At 42.4% G+C, this 21584-nt stretch overlaps 4 protein-coding genes across 5 annotated transcripts; 2 read left to right on the top strand and 2 right to left on the bottom strand.

Annotated features, from left to right (window-relative positions):
- Nucleotides 1-125: 125 nt before the first annotated feature.
- LOC127766427 (cysteine synthase) lies at nt 126-3674 on the bottom strand. Of its 2 annotated transcripts, none has more exons than XM_052291469.1 (11): nt 3509-3674; nt 2994-3065; nt 2778-2887; nt 2638-2695; nt 1961-2224; nt 1739-1876; nt 1364-1415; nt 1075-1154; nt 691-750; nt 515-595; nt 126-380 (listed from the first exon to the last, which is right to left on the bottom strand). In XM_052291469.1, the coding sequence occupies exons 2-11, from the start codon at nt 3033-3035 to the stop codon at nt 288-290; spliced, it is 978 nt and encodes a 325-aa protein (XP_052147429.1). In that variant the 5' UTR covers nt 3036-3065; nt 3509-3674; the 3' UTR covers nt 126-287. The 2 variants fall into 2 exon arrangements, with proteins under 2 accessions (XP_052147429.1, XP_052147430.1); XM_052291470.1 differs by having other exon boundaries at nt 3494-3642.
- A 2542-nt stretch (nt 3675-6216) lies between these two features.
- Nucleotides 6217-7891, top strand: LOC127766431 (photosystem II D1 precursor processing protein PSB27-H2, chloroplastic). Its single transcript, XM_052291474.1, has 3 exons — nt 6217-6485; nt 6583-6941; nt 7585-7891. Exons 1-3 carry the CDS (start codon nt 6347-6349, stop codon nt 7720-7722), a joined length of 636 nt encoding a protein of 211 aa, XP_052147434.1. The 5' UTR covers nt 6217-6346; the 3' UTR covers nt 7723-7891.
- Nucleotides 7892-7997: 106 nt separating this feature from the next.
- Nucleotides 7998-17120, bottom strand: LOC127766417 (uncharacterized). The gene is made up of 10 exons (XM_052291460.1): nt 16716-17120; nt 13383-16415; nt 12967-13099; nt 12715-12803; nt 11549-11787; nt 10294-10380; nt 9828-9927; nt 9127-9340; nt 8899-9042; nt 7998-8575 (listed from the first exon to the last, which is right to left on the bottom strand). The coding sequence occupies exons 2-10, from the start codon at nt 16398-16400 to the stop codon at nt 8571-8573; spliced, it is 4029 nt and encodes a 1342-aa protein (XP_052147420.1). The 5' UTR covers nt 16401-16415; nt 16716-17120; the 3' UTR covers nt 7998-8570.
- Nucleotides 17121-19789: 2669 nt separating this feature from the next.
- On the top strand, nt 19790-20525 carry LOC127766432 (late embryogenesis abundant protein 47-like). The gene is made up of 2 exons (XM_052291475.1): nt 19790-20188; nt 20280-20525. The coding sequence occupies exons 1-2, from the start codon at nt 19790-19792 to the stop codon at nt 20523-20525; spliced, it is 645 nt and encodes a 214-aa protein (XP_052147435.1).
- Nucleotides 20526-21584: the final 1059 nt, after the last annotated feature.

Here is a 21584-nt window from a genome sequence, read left to right as displayed (position 1 = left end):
TAATTTATGCGTGTTCTTGTCACTCGAGCTAGCCAGCAATCCATGGAAGCTTCAGTAGCTAAGATCACGTTTCAGTATGGAAGAAAGTATACATACGAACTGCTCACATATAACACCAGGAAAGCTGATCGAATCCCCAGATTTTGATTGATGTATGTAAGTTCTTTATTCAGATCAAGCGACTACATGATGGCAAGTGCGACCAACATCAAGAAATGCACTCGGGACGCCATTCTCTCCAAGCCCCCTAAACCATGGAAGCACAATTTGCACAATGCTGGAGCCGTTCATGGCTCGAACACCATGTTTTCGGCCTCCCTCTTGATCGATTCGAAGAGGACAGACGACAGGTAGCGCTCACCGAAGCTCGGGAAGACCACCTGCGAGCACAAATGACGGCGATGGACATGTTAGAGCAGAGAATCTAAGAGGTTTTTGTAGGTTGCAAAACAATGGAGATCATGAACGGTTTAAGAAATGCCTGGCAAAACAGGGTTCTGAGGAGGGAACCTACAACTACGAGCTTCCCTTTGTTCTCGGGCCGCTGCGCGACCCTGATGGCAGCGACTGCAGCAGCACCAGATGAGATCCCAACCTGAAAAATATTTGTCATGGAATTAAACCATAGGCTATGTGTGCAGCAATAGGTGGAGAAGAGTTGGGTGGATTCTTAAGGGGTACTGAGCTCACCAGCAGCCCTTCTTTCAACGCTAGCTGCTTCGCCATGCTGATGGCTTCATCACTTGAGACCTACCAGAGTAGAATTGCAAGAAATGTTCAGATCAATTTAGTAATTGCATTCCGTACATTTGTTTCTATATACATAACCGTGCGCATGTCTGGATCTGTGGATCAACAATTGAATTCTAACGTTGGGGTTAGCAAACGGTTCATCAGGTGAACTGGAACTGGACATTCGACAGAGACGTGGTTATAAGAGAGTTTTTATATGCAGGCCTTGTGGCAGGTTTAGCAGCACATACTGCATTGCCATTGTTTACAGAAAAATAGAAACAATACAAGATCTTTTTCATTTGATTAGTGGCCTGGAACAGAAAATTTGGATTTGCTTACTTGGACCACTTCATCCAGGAGATTGACATCAAGTACACCAGGAACAAAACCAGCACCTATACCTTGGATTTTGTGTGGACCTGAAACCAAAAACATGGAACAGTGATAATGTCATGATGGTTCAACAGAATCATGACAGCTAAATTATTACATCAAATACGTGAACCATCCATACTGTGCACCCTATGTTTCAAATAATTTTTGACATCCATAGTTATGCATCACAAATAGTACTAGTATTACTAATGTGATTTATGCAAGTTGAGCTATACAAAGAGCAGTATCTTACCAGGTCTTCCTCCAGATAAAATTGCACTTTCTGTCGGTTCAACACCATAGATCTTTAAGACAAAATTAGTACACAGTTAAGTCACCATCACATATACACAAAACCATAAAAACATGCAAACAAGTACTCCCTCCGTCCCATAATATAAGGGATTTTGAGTTTTTGCTTACAATGTTTGACCACTTGTTTTATTCAAAAATTTTGTGCAAATATAAAAAACGAAAAATTATGCTTAAAGTACTTTGGATAATAAAGTAAGTCACAAAGAAAATAAATAATAATTCTAAAAATTTTTGAATAAGACGAATGGTCAAACCGTGCAAGCAAAAACTTAAAATCCCTTATATTATGGGACGGAGGGAGTATATAAGTTACCTTGATCTCAGGGTTCTGCTCCTTGAGGTACTTTCCTGTTCCGGTTACTGTACCACCGGTTCCAATGCCAGAGACAAGGATATCAACTTTCCCAGCAGTGGCCTTCCAAATCTCAGGTCCAGTTGTCTCATAGTGGATCTGAGCATAGTCCAGTAAAACAAAACAGTAATTAAACTATTGTGCTTTTCTAGCAAGGATAATAATATATTAGCAATTTAGCACCTTTGGGTTTGCAGGGTTCTCAAACTGCTGGAGAATGTAAGAGTTAGGCATCTTTGCTGCCAGCTCATCTGCCTTCTGGATTGCACCTTTCATGCCCAGAAGTGGATCGGTAAGGACCAACTCGGCACCGAAGGCCTTAAGAATGATCCTCCTTTCCATGCTCATGGATGCTGGCATTGTCAGGATTAGCTTATAACCCTTGGCAGCAGCCATGAAAGCAAGGCCAATACCAGTATTTCCACTAGTAGGCTCAATCAAAACACTCTATAAGAAAGGGAGGATCGATCAGACAATACAGTCAGATGTATTCCAGTAAAAAATAAAAGGTCAGATACACACGCACGCTTGTATTAATTTACCAACCATGACATCACCATTCCTCTGTTTCATATTATAAGATGTTTTAGGTTTTGAATAGATTTATGTATGAGCTTTATATATATGTTCAAATTCATATGGATGTTAGTGAATCTAGACGAGGGATGGTGAGACGAAAACATCTTATGAGAAGTCTGAGACATTAATCTTCTAATGGTACGCTACTCTCTCCAATCAAATATGTTTGACTAGAGGGAGTAGATTTTATTGGTAGGAGTTCTTAGTCACAAATAAGCAAAGTGACTCCATCATATTCTAATCTGAGAGTTGATTTATACTTTCAGGTCTCAGTGTCTCACCTTTCCTGGAGTAATGAGACCCTTCTCTTCTGCATCTGTAATCATGCTATAACCAATCCTGCAAACCATGGCCACCAGAATAAAAATAAGTAAAGCGCAAAACTATCAGCAGGAGGGACAGACTGGGGTACTTTAGATACCTATCCTTGACACTGGAGCAGGGCTCCATGATCTCAAGCTTGGCAGCGATTTGGGCCTCACATCCATCCACCACCTTGTTCAGGTACACCAGGGGAGTATTGCCGATCAGCTGACATCCCAAAACGAGCACCAAAGAAAATCAGCATCACTAAAGGCGAATTAAAGCACAATTCAGCTAGTCCCAAGCATAAAAAGGGCGAATTTTGTCTACATACTGCAGTCACATCACTCGCAATCGATTGGCCTGATTCCGCCATTGCCTAAATCTCTCTGAAAACTCTGCAAGCCTGCAAGAAAGCAAAAGGTTGGTGAGCCCAAAACAATCAGTGAAATTTTGGAGCACAACGGTAAATATCCGCGTCCCCTCTGAACAGTAAACCCTAATCCCCGCGCCGATCACCAAATGCTACTGGATTCAAGGTACCAAGTTCAGATCTACCCAAAAATTCAGCGGATCATTTCACTCGCATGGACACGGATAACAACAGCATAGGCGTGCAAACACATCAAGGTCTTATTCTTCAATTGCCAAAATTCACAACTCACACAAGAATCAACCGACGAACAGCAGTGTACAGACACAGAAAAGGGGGAGAAAACAACCAAACAACCGTATCAATGTTCTGAATTTGGACAGAACGAAATGGCAGGAAAGGTCCCGAATTGCGCAAGATTGGAAGCGAAAAAAAGATATGAAAAGGAGGGATTTTTTTACCGATGGAGTACTAACCAGTAACCAACTAACCACTCCCCCCGCCGACGGCTGCGAGAGGAAAGGCGGATGGATCAAGAAACTGCGGAGAAAACCGGAGGACGAACAAGGCAAAGATGTGAAGCACTTTGTAGCGCCCGCATCATCCCCTCCTGCCCTTTTTATGTAGTGCTGCTCCACTTGTCAGTTGTCAGTTGTTGTCACTAGTCCCTGTATCTCCTCTCGCTCAGAAAATATTTTTGTATATATGTCACGGTACTCACAGGTCATACTATTATTTCTTTAAACAAATGTTAAAAGAGGTTAAGACGATATTCAGGGATGGTTCACTTTGTTACCATTTTAAATCATACCAAGTTTTGGCATTGTCAAATTTTAGTAAAGTTGCCAAAATTTTGGCAAGATTTTATATGTACTTATTAAAATTGGCAACAAACTAAACGTAGCTAAAATTTTAGCAACTTTACCAAAAAAAAAGGTATGGTTAAAAATGATGTCAGGGTTATGGATACCATATACCTAATAGTAGTTGACTAAATCTCGGCAGGACCCACCACATATCATGTCCTATACAGAAACAAACTTCGGATATAAGAGGAGTTCCGCATAAGGAAGGATGAATAGGGTTTTACATGAAAACGACAAGGACTACTCGGATTATATCCATATTGGTTTCCCTAGTTCTACTCGGATAAGGGGACACCTATGGGTATAAATACAAGACCCCCTAGGAGAAGAGGGGACACGGAACAATAGGTTAAGACACAAGATCAACATATAAGCCAACATACGTCAAGACAAGACGCCGGATATCGACTTCAGAGATAGGCATGGCTAGTCCCCTACGGTGCCTACGGATATCGTCAGGAGAGATATAGCGTTGTCTCTGATCTCGCCGGATATGGATTCGAGGAGGAAGGCTACCCTGTTGTCGACTATGAGTCAGAACTTCAGACCGCCATGTCGACAACAGTTTGATAGGCTACCCCAAATATTATACTTGTGTGATCTAGATGAATAAAGAGCAACACCGGCTTCAGCCAACAGGATGTAGGATTATTACCTGATAATTCAGGGGCCCGAACCTGTATAAAAATCCTCGTCTTCGTCTCTTTTACCTAAGTCTCGCATATATCCTAGTACCAACGATCCCCATACCATGCAAATACCGGAATCGCGACATCAAACGTTGACAAATGGCATCAAAGTGAACAGACACTCAAGATTCCATAGGAATTTGCATAAATTTGTTCAGTTTCCAGATAAACAGAGAAAAACTATTCTTTTCTAAAACAGCATTTGCATGTATGATGTGCAGATAACAGACGTGAATTATCTGCAGTGCTGCACTTACAGTAGCTGCCACTGACATGTTGGACCCCTACAAGTGCAATATTGCAGACAATCCCCACTAACAGTTAACCCGGTACGTGTACATTTGACGGAACCCACCTCCTCCCAAATCCCGTAAGGTTTGTTGCAATTTATTTTAGAAACACGGTATAAACAAAGATGTCCACAATGAGCACTTTCGAAAAATTGGGCTGGCATATCTTGAGATTGACGAAATCATCACAGATGCCTCATTATCGACAATAATGAGCATATTTGGAAGATTAGGCCAGCATATCATGATATTGATAAAGTCACTATGGACGTCTCGTTGTTTATAGGTACGTCATCTATCGCTGGAAAAATAAATAGCTGTATATGTAAGCACTCGTCTCAAATCTAGAATTTAAATACAGGTGAACTGATTCCACCATAAGAAACCTAATCGACTGAGCTACGCTCACTTCGCTATTCGTTGCCAGCTTGATTATATTGTTACTTGTAACAGTAGGTCAAAGGTTTAAAAAATAATCGAAGCCTAATTTATGAAACATGAGAAAACATTCAGTTCTCTCAACTGCTTCCTAACCCAGCTGTGATCTCGTATTCTCGTGTTTAGCTATAAAAATATTGCGAAGAACCTTCGAAAATCTCGCAGAAAATTGCCCGGTGGAGAGGAAGGGCTCTGCTCGATCGAGCCGTGCGTTCTTTCTGTGTGCGGCAAACAGGGGGTCATCCGTTCTGAATTCTGATGCTCAAGTGGACCTCGTTGCAGACTGCAGAAACAACACAAAAGAGCTCAGAGCACACGCAGATAGTGCTGGTTGGTTGGTAGCTCGTGCAAATGTAAGCAATGACATCATCCCATCACCATTGGGGATTACAAAGTCGTGATCTGTTGTACGGAGTTTACTCATACATCGAAGTGGTTAGGGAGGATTAAAAAAACTACTAGAAGTATCGCTCTATGACTATCTGTCCAAGCCAGGTAATGGCGGATCGATGGAGAGGGGGAGGGGGGAGAAAACAAGAGAGAGGCTGCAGATTTAAGACCTGGAAGAAAGCACATATCTTTATGTTGGTCCAATGGCAGATTTTGTCGAATCTCCTTGAATTCCCTGCGTTCAAACTTCAAACTTCTCACCGACACACACAAAATAAGGGAATTTTTCATGTTAGCATAATACTTCTTTGGAGTAGCAGATTTTGCATATTTTCTGGCTAGTGAGAATTTGCTGCGTCGTCCCATTTCCAACAAATTCTGGGCCTCCAAAGAAAAGCCCACTCAATTTGCGAGGGAAATCCCTCGCGGGCCGGGTCGTCTTCTCGCGCCAAACTCCCAAGTCTCTCCAACTCGCATCGCCTCCCTCCTGCTCCTCCTCCCTGAAGCTACTTGCAGATATGAGATAAGGTGGCTGTGCTCGTGCTCGAGCTCACCACCAATCTCTCCTCGCCCACCTCTCCCATCTCGGCCACCACCACCGATCGCCCCTCGCGTGCATGTCGCAGCCGGAGTAGCATCGCATGCGTGCAATGCCGTCTCCTCCTCCTCATGGCCCCATGTCGCTGATGGCCAGCCGGTGCTACTGCTGTTCGTTGCCGCCTTCGCCGTCGCCGAAGCAGCGGAGAGACGCCGAGAGCAAGCAGCAGCAGCAGCACATCCGTAACTTATCGCCGCCGCCTTCGATTTTCGTCTCTCGCGGTTAATCCACAGCTTAACTCTGATTCCTGCGTGATTGTGTGTGTCGCAAACAGTGCAGGCGGAGCGCGGCTGGCGGTGACGACGAGGAGGGCGCTGCTGGCCGCCGCCATCGTCGTCGTGGGCTCCGGCACGGCGGGGCGCGCCAGGGCGACGGAGGACGGCGGCGGTGGCGAGGGGGAGGGGGTGGTCGGGGCGATCAAGTCGATATTTGACCCGAACGAGAGGACCAAGTCGGGGAAGGTGTTGCCCAAGGCGTACCTGAAGGCGGCAAGGGAGGTGGTGCGGACGCTCCGGGAGTCGCTGGGGGAGGACGACGGCGGCGACGTGGCCAAGTTCCGGCGAGGCGCCGACGCCGCCAAGGAGTCCATCCGGGAGTTCCTCGGCGGCTGGCGAGGCCAGCAAGCCGTCGCTGCTGAGGTTTGGTTCGCGCATCTCAGCGTTATCATTCGGCTGTAATAATGCCAATTTTCCCCCTATTTTTGCAACGCTGCTAACCACATTCACACACCCAGGAAGTGATGGATCTAGGAAGAAATATAGACAAAGCTATAGCTCTCACTTCAAAAAAAGAAATTAATAAGAGCTCTAGGAAACTCTCATGGTTTTAATGGTTTTATTGTCAGTAGAGAAGGCTGAATCCTCACCTACGTCCATTTGCTTATCGTTACTTACCCGTAGTATTTTATGGATACACATATAGCCCATGATTTATCTTCTAGCTCCATAGTTTAATTCTAATGAAAATCCTCCAAAATTCAAACTACCTCCGTCCAAAACCCCTTACATTTGGCGACAAATTTTGAACCCTGAATCAGGACGGAGAAGTATATTTCAAAGGAGGCTTGAAGTGAGTTACACCGATCAAATTAAAATAAATATGAAAATTAACACACAAGTAAACGATCATGAAAAAAATTCAAAGCAAGTTTGAACTCAAGTTCACTCACCTGGGGAACAGGAGATGGCATGATTTTTTTAGTTGCAATTTTGCAAACATCAGAACATAACTGGGTTGCTTACTTGACGATTTGTTAACAAAATTGTTTGCCTGCTCATCCAGGAGTCATACGTTGCGCTGGAGAAGGCCATCAGATCACTGGCGGAGTTCTACTCCAAGGCAGGGCCATTCGCCTCGCTGCCCAAAGATGTCAAGGACAAGATCCTCGCCAACCTCAACACTGCAGACGCCTTTCTGTAGGGATTTATTTTCTTCTGTCAGAAAAAAAAGTACTATCTGCCAACAATCAACGAGTGATAATTGCATTGTAGCCAGCCTTCACTTTGCCTGCGAAAAGATCATTGGCAAAGACAGAAAAGAGCGGATAGAACATATGATTACAAGTAAATGCTTTCCAGAGTGATTATAACCTTGCGATCTTTGACCACATCTCACCTGATCAGTAGTTCGATTCAGCGAACAAAAGCACCTTGCATCTGCATGAACACGAGGATAGATGCCATAACATTATCAGATTTACTTCCAACATGAGAACAGGTGGCATATCTGAGATTTTTTTTCTGCTTGCCCATGCATTAGTGTCTTACAGATGAGATCTGGCTGCAAAAAAATGGGCTAGCAAAAACAAAGCTACTGTCACATAGCAGGTAAAGAAACATGTACGAAGATTTTGCGGCACACGTTGGCCTTTGGTACTAAGTTAACCATCCAGAAAAAAAAAACACGGAATAAAACTATCATCTCAGTTCTACATGCTGACTTTACAGGTAAAGGTAAACCACTTAAAGTTAGGTGATCGGAGTCCAACACTGCACAGGCTGGTTTCAAGTCAAACCGAAACCAAAGAGTCAATTGAATCATCAATATTGAGCAGAACCGAGGTGCTGCTGCTCTGCAAGGGATCTTCAAAAACTCGCCCTCTCTATCCAGGCTACTTCTGCCAACCGACGAACCGCATGCCGAGTCAAAAGAGAATAATAGTAACAATGAAGGATCGGTGTGCTTCATGTCCTCAATAGTATCTGTCAATGCTTGAAACTACCAGGGTGCGCCTTTTGACAGGGACAAAATAATGCAAAGGAAGCATGTCAATCTGCAAAAGATATTCAAAATAGTTAGACAAATATAACGATATTGAAATCATAGAATTCAAATGTATGCGTTGTTCTCTAAGAACCACTAACATAAGTTTGTAGCCTATTGTTCATGTCATTAATCAATCATGTAATGCATTCCTATCTTCTCAAACAACAAGAAACCCAGTATGTCGGTTCAAGTTCTTCAAAGATTTGTAGAAGATGTCATGACATGTTTTGCAAAACAAGTGGGTATTCTGAGTTTTCAATTTATGGGTCATGCCATGAAAAGGAAAAGAGAACAAGGAGTAACATTACATGGATTATTGTGAAACATTACCATTGCAAGCACTAGCATCTTTGCTGTTGTCCCCATAACATGGGGCAGCCGAACCTTGAGTCTCAGCATTTGCAGAACAAAGAGAGTCTTCATTGGCCACATTGGAAGTTTTCCCAGACTCGAGCTCAGAGAAAACACCATCAACTGCACAAATGGCCATTCACCATTAAATAAAAGGGGGAGGAGAATAACTCATTGATATATGAGGGTTAAATTTTATGTGCTGACCTTCTTGAGAGCTTGAATTTTCCCCAGGTGAAGTTTTCTTTAGCAATGGCTTTTGAAGAAGACCTGTTCCAGGAAAAACTAACATGCTGGTAGACTTGACTTCTTGCTTTTCAGAAACATCAAGTGGACTAAATCCAAATTTAGATGTCCAGGTGTCCACAAGTTCAGCGATAGCTGGAATTATCAACTTCTCAACATTGAGGGAGCTGAGGATCTGAAGTGTAAATATCAGAATACGTTAGTACACACAGTACATAACAAATGCTCAAACAAGCAAAATGAAGTAAGCCCATATATAAACTATTATCAATGAGGTACGCAGACAGGCAAGCTAGTTTACTTATTCTCTTCAGAGCTGTAATACAAAGGCCAATGTATCATCCGACATATGTATTACAAATTATACCATATAGAAAAATACTATCTAAGATGCTATTTTGTAAAGACCAATTATAGCATGCCTGAAGTAGTCAGAACCACATCAGAGCACTACAATTTACAAGCTAGAGTCTGTTATTGTTCCTACTTTTGTCACATATTTCAGCTAGCGACAAAAACGTTGCATAAATTAAGAAGTCAGGTTTTGAGCAGTGCCTCAATGTCTTGAAACTAGACACAATGCAAATAGGATTTCTGCAATAAACAGTTGTCCTATATAATCACCATGAATCATGCCTAGATTTGGGCTCAGATCAATATACCATTTCAATTCCATCTAGCAGTCGGCGGCACATCCCTTGACGCCGATACATATTCCGAGTACCAATGAATGGCATCTCTGCTAACTTGGTTCCATGTATTCTGTTTCAGGATAAGAGACCAAATAGAAAATCTTATTAGTGCCCAGTGATTCATTGGGAAAAACATTACATAAAAGTAACCATAGCGAGCCTATTTCATTACAGAGTTCAGGCAAAGAAAAGGCACAATGACTGTATACAATTGATTGCAATTAGTGCGTGTGCACTGCAATCAAAGCACTTGCAGTACTTGCAACCTTGCAACTGAAACAAAACAACTCAGCTATGCACTAGACCATGATCAGTATATGCGGAGAACTAGTGATGGCATGCATCTATGTTATTTTTGAATAGCACAGAGTTCAATCTAGATGAAATATATACACAGGACAAAGCATCCAAAAAGGGCAAGAGGAAGGCAACTCACCTGACCGATGCTGCGGCTATTATTTCATCTCCACGTTCCAAAACAAAGATATAAAACCCACGGAAGTCCATCCGAACAAAATTTGACCTACACATAGGCAAAAACAGGATGGCAATCAAATATCCTTCAAGGAATAAAATTTCCATTTCAACTTGTCAAACACAGAAGAAATTCTGCAACTATTAAATATATCATGGCCACTTCATCCGATGTCAACTAAAAATCATAAAATTAATAACGTAGTCCAGTAAATCAGCAAAACGTGAACTAGAAGGTTGATACAGTGTATACTAAACAGAAACCAAACAAGTCGCAGTATCACATACGTGTTCAGTTAAAACTAGCAATAGCTGGTAGATCCACAGGTCAATCATAAAAAACACTCACCGTGAGCTACTACGGCTTTATTTTCCTTACTAGCATTAATCACATGGTTTCATTTGGATACCTTTTTTATATGGAGCACATATAGCTGATGCTTCAGTGGGTAGGGACTTTTCTGTTGTTTTGGTGCATATATAGTTTAGATTTAGCATATACACCTTTAGATGCATAAATATGTTTATTTTGATTAGTTAAATCTCACATAAGGCCACAATCCACATAAGCATATATACAGTGATTGAATACTCATCTACCACTCTTGAGTTAAAAAACATTTGATTATACCATATCATGCATTGAAGATGGAGAAAACAATGTTAAGGCTTCCATAAACTTTTACTTGGCTACAGTAGCATACTAATATATTAGGAAATATGCCAAAAGCTCAAAATTCCCACATTGAGCTGATGCATACACCAGATCCAAAACTCAGGATCGCCAAAAGGCTCATTAAAGAGTCATGCAGTGAACTAGATCGACACAAAATTATCTTCAGAAATTTGCAGGACAACAGTGAACAGTGTCATATAAGCACTGGTGGTGATATGTGCACTAATTGCATACATAGTCAGCATGGTTACTTGCAAATGCACTCAGTTCTAAATGAATTTGCAGATGTTCTAGCAAATCAGCCTAAATTATCCCATTCGTAGTATCATATGCTGGTGCCGTCACCAGATTGAATCTATAGCAATAATGTAAGATAAACTCCCACCATAGACCCACTCACCAAAAGCAGAGAGGAAGAAATGAGGGGAAGTGCGCGCAAAGAGTTACAAAGAGAAAACAATATCAACATCACAGAGGTTTCACAAGATAACCTCAAAATTGCATGGAGTAATGTGAGCAGTGTAGAAAGAGTGGTCCATACCCACAGTTGTACACAACATTACGTATCAAGTTGATGCCAGTTCTTTGGTCAACAATCGGAAGAAAGCACTCATCCATTAACGAAAGAGCAACTGCAATCTTGGAGTTACACTCAACCCTCTCATCCAAAGCAACAACTGTTTCTGGTACATTTTCATGAATACGCTGAATAATTCTGCATGAAAATTCTGGTTCAAGATCCTTCTTCACAGCAAGAAGATTACGCAATCCCTCAAACAGCTGCATCACATAAATGTCATTTCAGATCCTGTAAATCACTCTTAGTAACTCCATGGGTGGAGTGAGGTTTGAGGGAGGGGATATAAGTTCATAATATTTTACCAGTAGGATAATAAAAAGACAAAGTTATCACGTGTCACTAAACGAGTTCAAATACAAGATGAACACAGTAACTTAATATGTGTTATGTGATTAGATTTAAATGGCAAAAAAGCATACTAAAGGGATACAAAAAAGAATTGGTTCCATGCATTATAGTAAACATATTATTTATAGTCACTTCATTGTAAAATATGATTCTTTTTAGTTACCCTCATCATCCAAAGTGCACTACCTTTCCCCTATAATGAATATCACAGGAAAATAAACTATAGATATATCTTAATGACTGCATGAGAGCACTGTTGACAGTTCCATAGATATCATTGCCGCCCAGAAATCTAATTGAAAACTAATAAGTTCAGTAGCACACCATCCTAAAACATCACTTGGTACAGAAATTCATAACAAATAACGACCCGTGTACTTCAAATAGTAAACAGACACCATGTAGGGAATATTAAGATACAGAAAAAAAACTAAAGGAGAATTAAATGTTAATGATTTTGGTGAAATTACATATCTATATTGCTTTACACAATGTCAGTTGCTTATCAAGTAGAGCTACTTGGACACAAAAGGAAACAATAAAACTGACGAATAAAGGTGGCAGCATAAACCCTAATGCACTGCAGATATTTAACAGGTGAGTTTTGTTCTTATTATTTTTTGGTACCTTACTTTTAAGTTCAATCTTTTGGTTCGTGTGGTTTGACTTGGATTTCATATCTAGCCTACCCTAACTTAGCTGAAACTACAACAACCAGTTCTGAAATCATGCTCGGCGAAACTAGGAATGAAAAGGAACATTTTTTTTATCAGTATTACCAGTCTGCAACTTTGTTGGCAGAATAAATCGCATGCCTGACTGGAGACATTGGATGTGTTAGTAGTCTCAGGAGAGCAACCTGGGTGATCTACAGACATAATCATTGTGAAGAAATCAAAAACAATGTGTCAAAAAAACAAATGATTGGCAATCACGATATTTCAGTGAAGTTAATCAATAGCTAAACAAATTGTGCACGTATCTAAAGTACTGACACGCTATAAAAGGGAGTACAAGCAGAGATTACATACATTTTTCTTCGCACTGGGAACAAGTACAGAGTGAAGAGTCAACCTCAGCAATGTCTTGAGCATCCTGCCTTGAATGTTCCTGACAAAATTTACAGGAGCACTTAGCACAACGCCAATCATCAGATGGAAGAGCCTGAAAATAAGAGGTTTATATCCATTAGAAAACACTGCATCAAATTATCAAGCCTTAGTGCAAAAAGAAATTGGAGATCACGTTATCAGGCATTTCAATCATCTCCTCTAATCCAGGAACCACAAAAATAATAGATACAGCAGGCAAGACAAAAGTAAAAGACAGACTGATGTACTCGAAAGAATTTTCATACAGGTATTGCTAAAGTAAATATGGGTGGCATTAAGGAAATAGACTTCTATAGAGTATAGACCGCATTTACTTGCTCGATTTAAGTGCATACCTCAAGTTCTAGACAACTCATGTGGAATGTTGAGGGACATCCATCACAGCAGATCAAATTGCCTCCATCACCACAAATACCACATGTGTCATCATTGGGGTCATCAGTCTCAGTGCTAATAGGGAAAAAGGCCTGCCTTTCAGAATCAGACTGCTTATCCCATGCATTAATGAGACAATGCAAAAGGTCAGTGTCCAGCCCATCTACAAGAACATTTCTATAAGGTTTGCTGACTGGCCCGCCAGCGTGAGCCACAAATTCAAGTACTGTAAAGACCTTGCTGCAGCATCTGCAGTTAATTCCATCCCTAGTGGTTACACCTTCCAGTAAAACTTTTGAGTGGGTTTCATCCACACATTTCAGTTTTGCATTGATATCAATAATATCAAGATCAATCAACCAGGATAAAACTGTACGTTTCCATTCATATGGAACAAAACCGTTAGTGCTGCTTCCACCATCCTTATTTGATCCACGAGCAAGTAGAGCACAACCACCTCGCTTTTTTCTTTCGCTGCCTAAATGCAACTTTCTAGAATTTGAAATTTTATTTTTGGAACCCCTTGAGTTGCGCTTGGAAGTTTTCTGCTTTTTCAGTAAACCATGTTTCCTCTTTTTCAACTTCTGAAGTTCTACTTTGGTTCTTCGTTTATTAACGACTATTCTTTTTAATTTGCTAAGGATTTCCTCTGAAACATGACTTTTCCCAGGGCTACCTACAGATTTCTTTGAGGGTCGCTGATCTTTAGCTCTGCCCTTCTTCTCAGATTCCATACCTTCAAGGAACACAGCATAAGCTTTTGTGACAGACCAGTAAGATCCTTTACCACTAGGAGGTATATACACAGAATCCAAGTAATTTCTGCCATTCCTGGGTCTCAGATCAATCGTCCAACCAGCATCTAGAAGCATGCCCTTGATATGATCACTTATTTTTTGTTTTTCTTCACGAAGACTTCCTGTATTTATCTGCTCACTTGGACCCAAAGATTTCAAACTGGAAGCCTTGACTTCCTTTCTATTGCCTTTGGGAGCTTTAACTTTCCTTGGTGTAGATCCAGCCCTTTTCCCAGAATATTTTCCTCTTTGATGATTTTTTCTCAGTATGATCGGTTCCTCAGATTCACTAGAATCCTCTTGTTTTTTGGGGACAACACCACCACTTCGAGTACGTCTTACATAAGTGTTCTTCAAGGAAGTATCACTGCCAGTTCCATCATCATCGGATTCATTCTGTGATAGCTTAGATTCGTTTTTATTGGAGCAATTCACAGATGTACTCAACTTAGCTGTTTGACTCTGATGTTGCCGTCTTGTCGACATACCTTTCTTACTTGAGCCACAGTTATTTCTGGTAAGTTTCTTTCCAGAAGACATTTTTGGTTGCTCTAGCTCAGTGTCTGAGGATGTATCTCTTGCCTTCTTTAGGGATGGTATTGCAACTGGTGACTCTCCACCTGTTTTATCAAGTCCTGATTCCAATATCCTCTTCTTACTGGCAACAATCTTAGCGCCAACTGATAATATTGACTTCCTCACAGTGGCCTTGTTCTCAGATTTAACTCCTTCAGAATCTGTGAGCTCTATATCATTTTTATCAGTGATGGCTGAACTACAGATATTCTGGTCTAACCCAGAAACTGCGTCTTCTGTTTTATTTACTATGCTGCCCCTTCTTGTGAGTGGTTGAGACTTGATATCGATCTTCATCTGAGTTTTTGATTCCTTGTTCTGCGTGATACTTGGAGGATCATCATTAGCAATGGCGTCTGAGTTTCTTCGAGTGGTAACATTTCCTTTTAGTTTCTTCTTTGTATCAGTGTCGCATTCTGCCACCCCTGTGTGATGAACTTTTGAGCGCATGGTGCTGCCCACTTTCCTTGTATAATGATGAACATCTTCCTTCCTTTCTTTGCTTTCCAAGTTAGCATCGTTTGTAGCACCTACGCACATGCTAGCAGAAACCTCTCTCTGTCTAACAGTAGCAGACCTTGTAACTCGCTTCTCAAATCGAACCTCATCTTCAGATTTCACCTGCTTCGCTTCACATGTTTTTCTAGTTATTGATTTTCTCCTTATAAAAACAATGTCAGGAGTTGAATCCCCCTTGGTTTCATTCACAGGACTGTCGATCCCCTTCTTTTGGTTAGTGCAATCAGTTAGCATAATGTGGTTATCAACTGCGAGCTCAATCTGAGAAATTTCAGCTTCTTTATGCTTATCGTCAAACTGGCAATGGTTCTCAACTTTCTGATCATCACTAGCGCACATAACGGTATCCTCTTGCTCAATAGATTCTCGTCCACTTGCGCTTCTGCTTAAACCCATGCTCAATTCATCTCCATTTGCTGTAGCCAATGGGTCTATGACCTCTCCCTGGCAAAGCCCATTAACCCCCTTGTTTTCCTGGGAGTCATTGATGCCCCCAACACTTGTTCCACCTCCAGATTCATTCTGCTCCTCAGAAGGTGTAGACAGTTTGTCATCTGCCTTATCCATCTCACCATCAGATTCCTGAATGTCAGCATCCAACCCATTCCCTTCAGCAATTTCAACCTCAGCAAGACCCAAACTTTCCACATTATTTGCGGAACACCTAACTGCCTCAACCACAGCATCGCTCACTACCGCACCAGTCACTTCCCCATCTTCCTCAGCATTGCAAGTATCAACTGTCAGCACCCCTCCTCTATCACCCTCTGCTATGATATCACACTGTTTCTTCTCCAAAATGTCACCCTTGCAAACATCCAAAGCCACACCCCCCGCTGTCTCAGCATCCACATGCATTTTCATGGAGTTGGACCTCAAAATCCTCTTTGTGGAGGCCCCATTCTCATCCACGGAACCCCTTCCATCTTTCCTCTTCCTCCCCACCACAGTGAGCCCTCCACCAAGATCCACATCACCATCAATGGTAGAGTCGTCCACCTCCAAGGAGGTAGACTTCTCCAAATCCTTCATCGCTCCGTCTTTGGTCTCAGGCACCGGACTCCGCTTAGAACCGTTATGGCCCATTCCAATTCCAACACCCTGTGCATGACCAGAAACTCATCAAAATCTTAACTTGTTGTCATCAATTTCTCATAAAAATGTAAAGCTAAACTTAGATTCGAACAGCATGATCCACCCTAAACCCTAGTTTGGATTTGGACATGCCTAATCAAGAAACTTAGGGCAATGCAACATAAAGCACATGAAATGGCCAAAATTAACAACCTCCTCCACTAAAAAGGAAACCCGAGCGGGTGATGAACTCAGAATAGATTATACCACCGAGCAGAACAACGATTCCAAAAAAGGGGAAAACAAAATCAGAGACGAGCAACTCACCCCCCTCAAAAATATACAAAATCCAGCGGAATGGCTCTTGCTACAACACTCCCGCCTCACGCATGTCCCGGATCAGCAGATCGCGCGGCCGAGCACCCCTACCCCCTCGCCACCGCAACCGCCCCCACGCAGCCTCCCCCCTCCACTCCACCCCCCACCTCCGCTCCTTCACACCCCCCAAAACCGCCACCCCAGGAGCAAACCGGAGCGGCACCCTCCGGCGCCTCGATCCGGCCGCGGCGCGGCGGGGGGACGCCGAATCAGGCGCCCAATTCGGCGACGCGGGGGTCCGAGGAGGGGGGGAATTGAGGGGGAAGCAAGAGTACGAGACGAGACGAGAGAGAGAAGAGGCTTGGCTCCTCGAGTGCTCGCCCTCGGCTTTGGTTTGGTTTGGGTTTTAATCCCTCTCTCTCTCTCTCACCTTCTTTTCTTTTAAATCGGAGGAGAAGGGTTGGGGGGGTGGGGTGGGGTGGGGTGGGAGAGGGAGGGGGTTTGTGCTGCGTGCTGCGTGCTGCGGCCTCTTGTCAGTTTCCGGCGTTGGCATGGTGAAGTGTGGGGGAAGGAGGCCGGATGACACGCGAGTCTCGCGAGCCGGGTTTCGCGGTGGTAACTGGCAGGGTGGGGCCCACGGGTCAGTGACCAGCGTCAGCGTCACCCCGATGGTTTTCGTGTGGGTTTTCGAAGCGCGAGGAGAGCCGGTGGAAGAGGGGTGGAACTTGTTTGGTTTTTGAATGTTTGGGGTGCGGATTTGAAGTTTTCCCTCCACTTTCTTTCTTTGGTTTGTTCACTCTCACGGGACGTATCGATCGTATATTCGTATGGACTATGGCTGCTGGATGCTTTGCAGCCTTGAGGTTCGATGTCTATGTGGATGTGATCCTGAGCTCTTGGAAACCGATAGTGGGAGTGACCCTTGTAGTCCATGTATTCGAAGCGGTAAATAGTTAAAAATGGTATGACAATTTAACGATTGCTTCTTCCTTACGTATTATTGTTTGGCGCGAGCGCGAGAAAGAGATAGAGATGAGTAAATGAAGTGGAGTTATGACTTATTGTCTGATTCGTTTCTATTTTTGGATGTGCTCGCATTATTTTTTAGGTGATCATATTGATATAATAGTATTAAATGAGGTGGAGTTATTCACTGATTTGTTTCCTTCCTTGTATATGTTGGCATTATTTTATTATTGATATGTATTAAATGATGTGGAGTTATTTTGTGATTTGTTTCTTTCTTTGGATGCCATAGCATTATTTTCAAATTGAATGCACTAATGCACTACAGGTAAATGAAGTGGAGTTATTATCTATTTTGTTTGTTTTGGTGGTTGCACCAACATTATTTGCTAGTTCATCACTATTGAAAATACTGCAAGTAAATGAAGTGGAGTTATTGTCTATTTTTTTATTTTGGTGGTTGCACAAGCATTATTTGCTAGTTGATCAATATTGAAAATACGGCAAGTAAATGAAGTGAAGTCATTGTCTTTTTTTTTTTGAATAACTAATATGGTCCCTGAAGTTCGCTTCGGGCTCAGTTTAGTCCTTGAGATTTCAAATCGTCCAAACAAGTTCTCTAAATTAATCATTTGGATTAATATAGTCCTTGGACCCAAAAAAGTGCCATGTGAGCATGCCAAGTCATCCTCGCATGCAGCGGTATAAATGAAATGACCATTTAGTTTTAAGTGTAACGTCATCGTGCTTGTTTATCCTTACTATGACCAATATGCTTTTTATGAAATAATGTTATGGGAAATAGATGTTGCTCTATTAAAAAAGGATGTGAGTAAATGCTAGGAGGAATGAATAATCTAGAATTTGATTAATCGGATTAAAATCCTTTTTTAATAGAGCAACATGTGAGTAAATGCTAGTAGGAATGAATAAACTAGAATTTGATTAATTGGATAAAATCCTTTTTTAATAGAGCAACATCTATTTCCCATAACATTATTTCATAAAAAGCATATTGGTCATAGTAAGGATAAACAAGCATGATGACGTTACACTCAAAACTAAAGATCCATTCGGCGCATTTCATTATATGATTATCCCACACTAATATAATGTATCTCTTAGTTTTTGTCTATCTCTAAATCTACCCATAAGTCATAGCAAGAAGTATCAATGGCTCCGTCAAAATTGGAATTCAGCAATAATGAAAGAGGGTAGCACACGAGACCTAAAAGTAAATAGATGCAGAGACAAGATTTTAGACAGGTTCAGACCATCTCAATAAGAGGTACGTAAGACCCTACTCTTGTTTGGAGATTGTATCTACCGGGTGTAGTATTAATCTGACGATCTAATTGTGGTTATCTGTGTTCTTGCTCTTGGAGGGCTCTCCCAGCTCGCCTTATATAGGTTGGGGAAGGATTACAGAGGAGCCCGCCTTTTATATAGGCTGGGGGGAAGGATTACAAAGGAGGAACCTAGCCGGATACGACATTAGTTTCCTAATCTATTATATGATAGTACTCGGTCGGAGCTCTATACCTGCCTTAAGATACAAGGCAACATAACAACTGAGTCATACTCTATTATATAATATATGAATCCGGTCCACCTACTATCTCTAGTCGAATATAGAAACCGTGTGGATGCCCAATACACATATTCTCTACAGCCTCATCGATGTTTTAAGTTTTAGTATATACGACATTACGGTGATTAATAATAAGACATGCAACCTTCAAGTTAAAAGATGTAAGATAGGAGTGAATATTCTAAAGTGTGCGGTATTTGTAAAACTCGTTTATCTCTTGAGCATAGCAATAACATCAAATTCTACAGTACCACATTTATAAAGTGTTTAAAATCAAAATGAAGTAAATTAGCCCAGGGCATGACCTTCAAATCGCAACCTTATGAAACCCCTTTCCTAACCCAAAATAACTCTCGGCCTTAGCTCCTACCGTCACTCCCACGTGTGCCGAGCTTGCGCAGCCAACGCATCCAGGACCTGACACGTACGTAGTTCCACGTGTCCTTCTCCTCCATGTCACGCCGGCTGCCACCACCACGGTATAAAATCTTGCGGGCATTGCACGGCGCGCGCTGCGGCGAGAGCCATGGCGCAAGTTCAAGCCCGACGACCAAGAGGAGGAGAATGCCAAGGTCATCAGGTAGTACAGCCTGATGGCGGCGACGGCGACGCCGAGCGGCGGCTCATCGCCCCGGCGGACGCCTCGGGGCAGGCCGCGCACGGCGGCGGCCCCGTCGTGGAGGTCGACGACGCGTACGACAACAAGGTCAAGATCGGCGAGGCGCTGGAGGCGGCGGCGAGGGCGGTCGGGGACCAGCCCGTGCGCGGGTCCGACGCGGCGGCGATAAGCGCCGCGGAGGCGCGCGCGGGCGCGGGCGTCGTCCCCGGCGGCGTCGCCGAGCAGGCGCAGGCGGCGGCGGACGCCAACGCCGGTGCCGCGCCGCCCGCGGAGGACACGGCGATCACCATCGGCGACGTCCTCGCGGTACGTCTCGTGCAGCATCGATCAACCCGCCGCGCCTTCTATTTGCACCTGATGATCTCACTCGGCCATGGCATCTGTGCCTCGTTTCTAGTGGAACGCGACGGCGATGCTGCCGACGGAGAAGGCGGTGACGGCGGAGGACGCCGCGGCGGCGGCGGGAGCGGAGGTGGAGAAGGACCCCGGCGAGGGGACCAGGCCCTACGGTGTGAGCGCGGCGCTCGCCGCGGCGGCGAAGCACAACCGGGAGGACGCCGAGTGCCAGTCGAAGAGGAGCGCGCGGCCACGGGCAGCCGACGAATGTACACCCGCTCTGGCCGAGCAGTTCGACCAAATCTAGCGAATTTAGCATGCGTTTGATTATGTATTAGCGCGCGGTTTGCCGAACGCTAAGCGAATTTAGCGAGTGCTTGAATCCAATAAAATAATTAAGCATATGCGTTTGATCAAGTATTACTAACACGCAAGAATTAGACTTCTTTTTATCGTAAATAAATGGAGAATTACAGGGCTGCTAATAAATCGTCTTGGCTACTCGAGCCATGTTGCCTGTTGCGAGAGCGAGATCAGTGTCACCGATCGGCACGACGTGCCACGCTCGAAACAAAGGCGGTTGGGAGCGCCGAACTCGGCATGGCAGCACACGGTGGTGGCATGTCGTGTCGACCGCTCCCGATCCCAATCCGCTGCGAACATGTCTCGCGCGCGCCTTCAAAAAATCTGTTTCATGGCACGTTGCACGTAGAAAATGGGAAAGTGGTTTTATCCCTTAAGATATCTCCTCGTTTTATACTTACGGATACCTCCTTATTCTTTACATATATTATCTAAATACTTCACCTTTTCATATTATAAATCTTATAACTTTTCTTTGTCAAACTATTAAACTTAATTATGTTTATGTTTGATCAAGTTTATAGTAAAAATATACAAATATTTTTAATACAATACAAACATATTATCAAAATATATGATAATATATTTAATGGTAAATTTATTGAGATTTAGTGTTATAAATTTTGCTAATTTTTCTATAAATTTGATTAAAACTTATCAAAATATATTTAATGTTAAATTTATTGAGATTCAGTGTTATAAATTTTGCTAATTTTTCTATAAATTTGATTTAAACTAAAGAACTTTGACGAAGAAAATAATTGACCTCTAATATAAAATGGTTAGAGTATTATCTTAAACAGTTATCATTTTTTAAAAAGAATAATAAGAAAGATTAATATAAAATATATCTTTCATATATATGCAACTTCAAATTAAACTTCTAAAATTATAAGAAAAGTACGTCAGTATTATTTGATATTATATATTTATAAATGTTCCTTCTAAAAAAGATTTTTTTTCCTTCGAAAATAATATATATTTATAAATTGATATATGTTAT

This window comes from Oryza glaberrima, chromosome 3 (assembly GCF_000147395.1).
Source record: "Oryza glaberrima chromosome 3, OglaRS2, whole genome shotgun sequence".
Classification (NCBI taxonomy): domain Eukaryota; kingdom Viridiplantae; phylum Streptophyta; class Magnoliopsida; order Poales; family Poaceae; genus Oryza; species Oryza glaberrima.
This window is presented reverse-complemented; position numbering and strand designations above follow the sequence as displayed.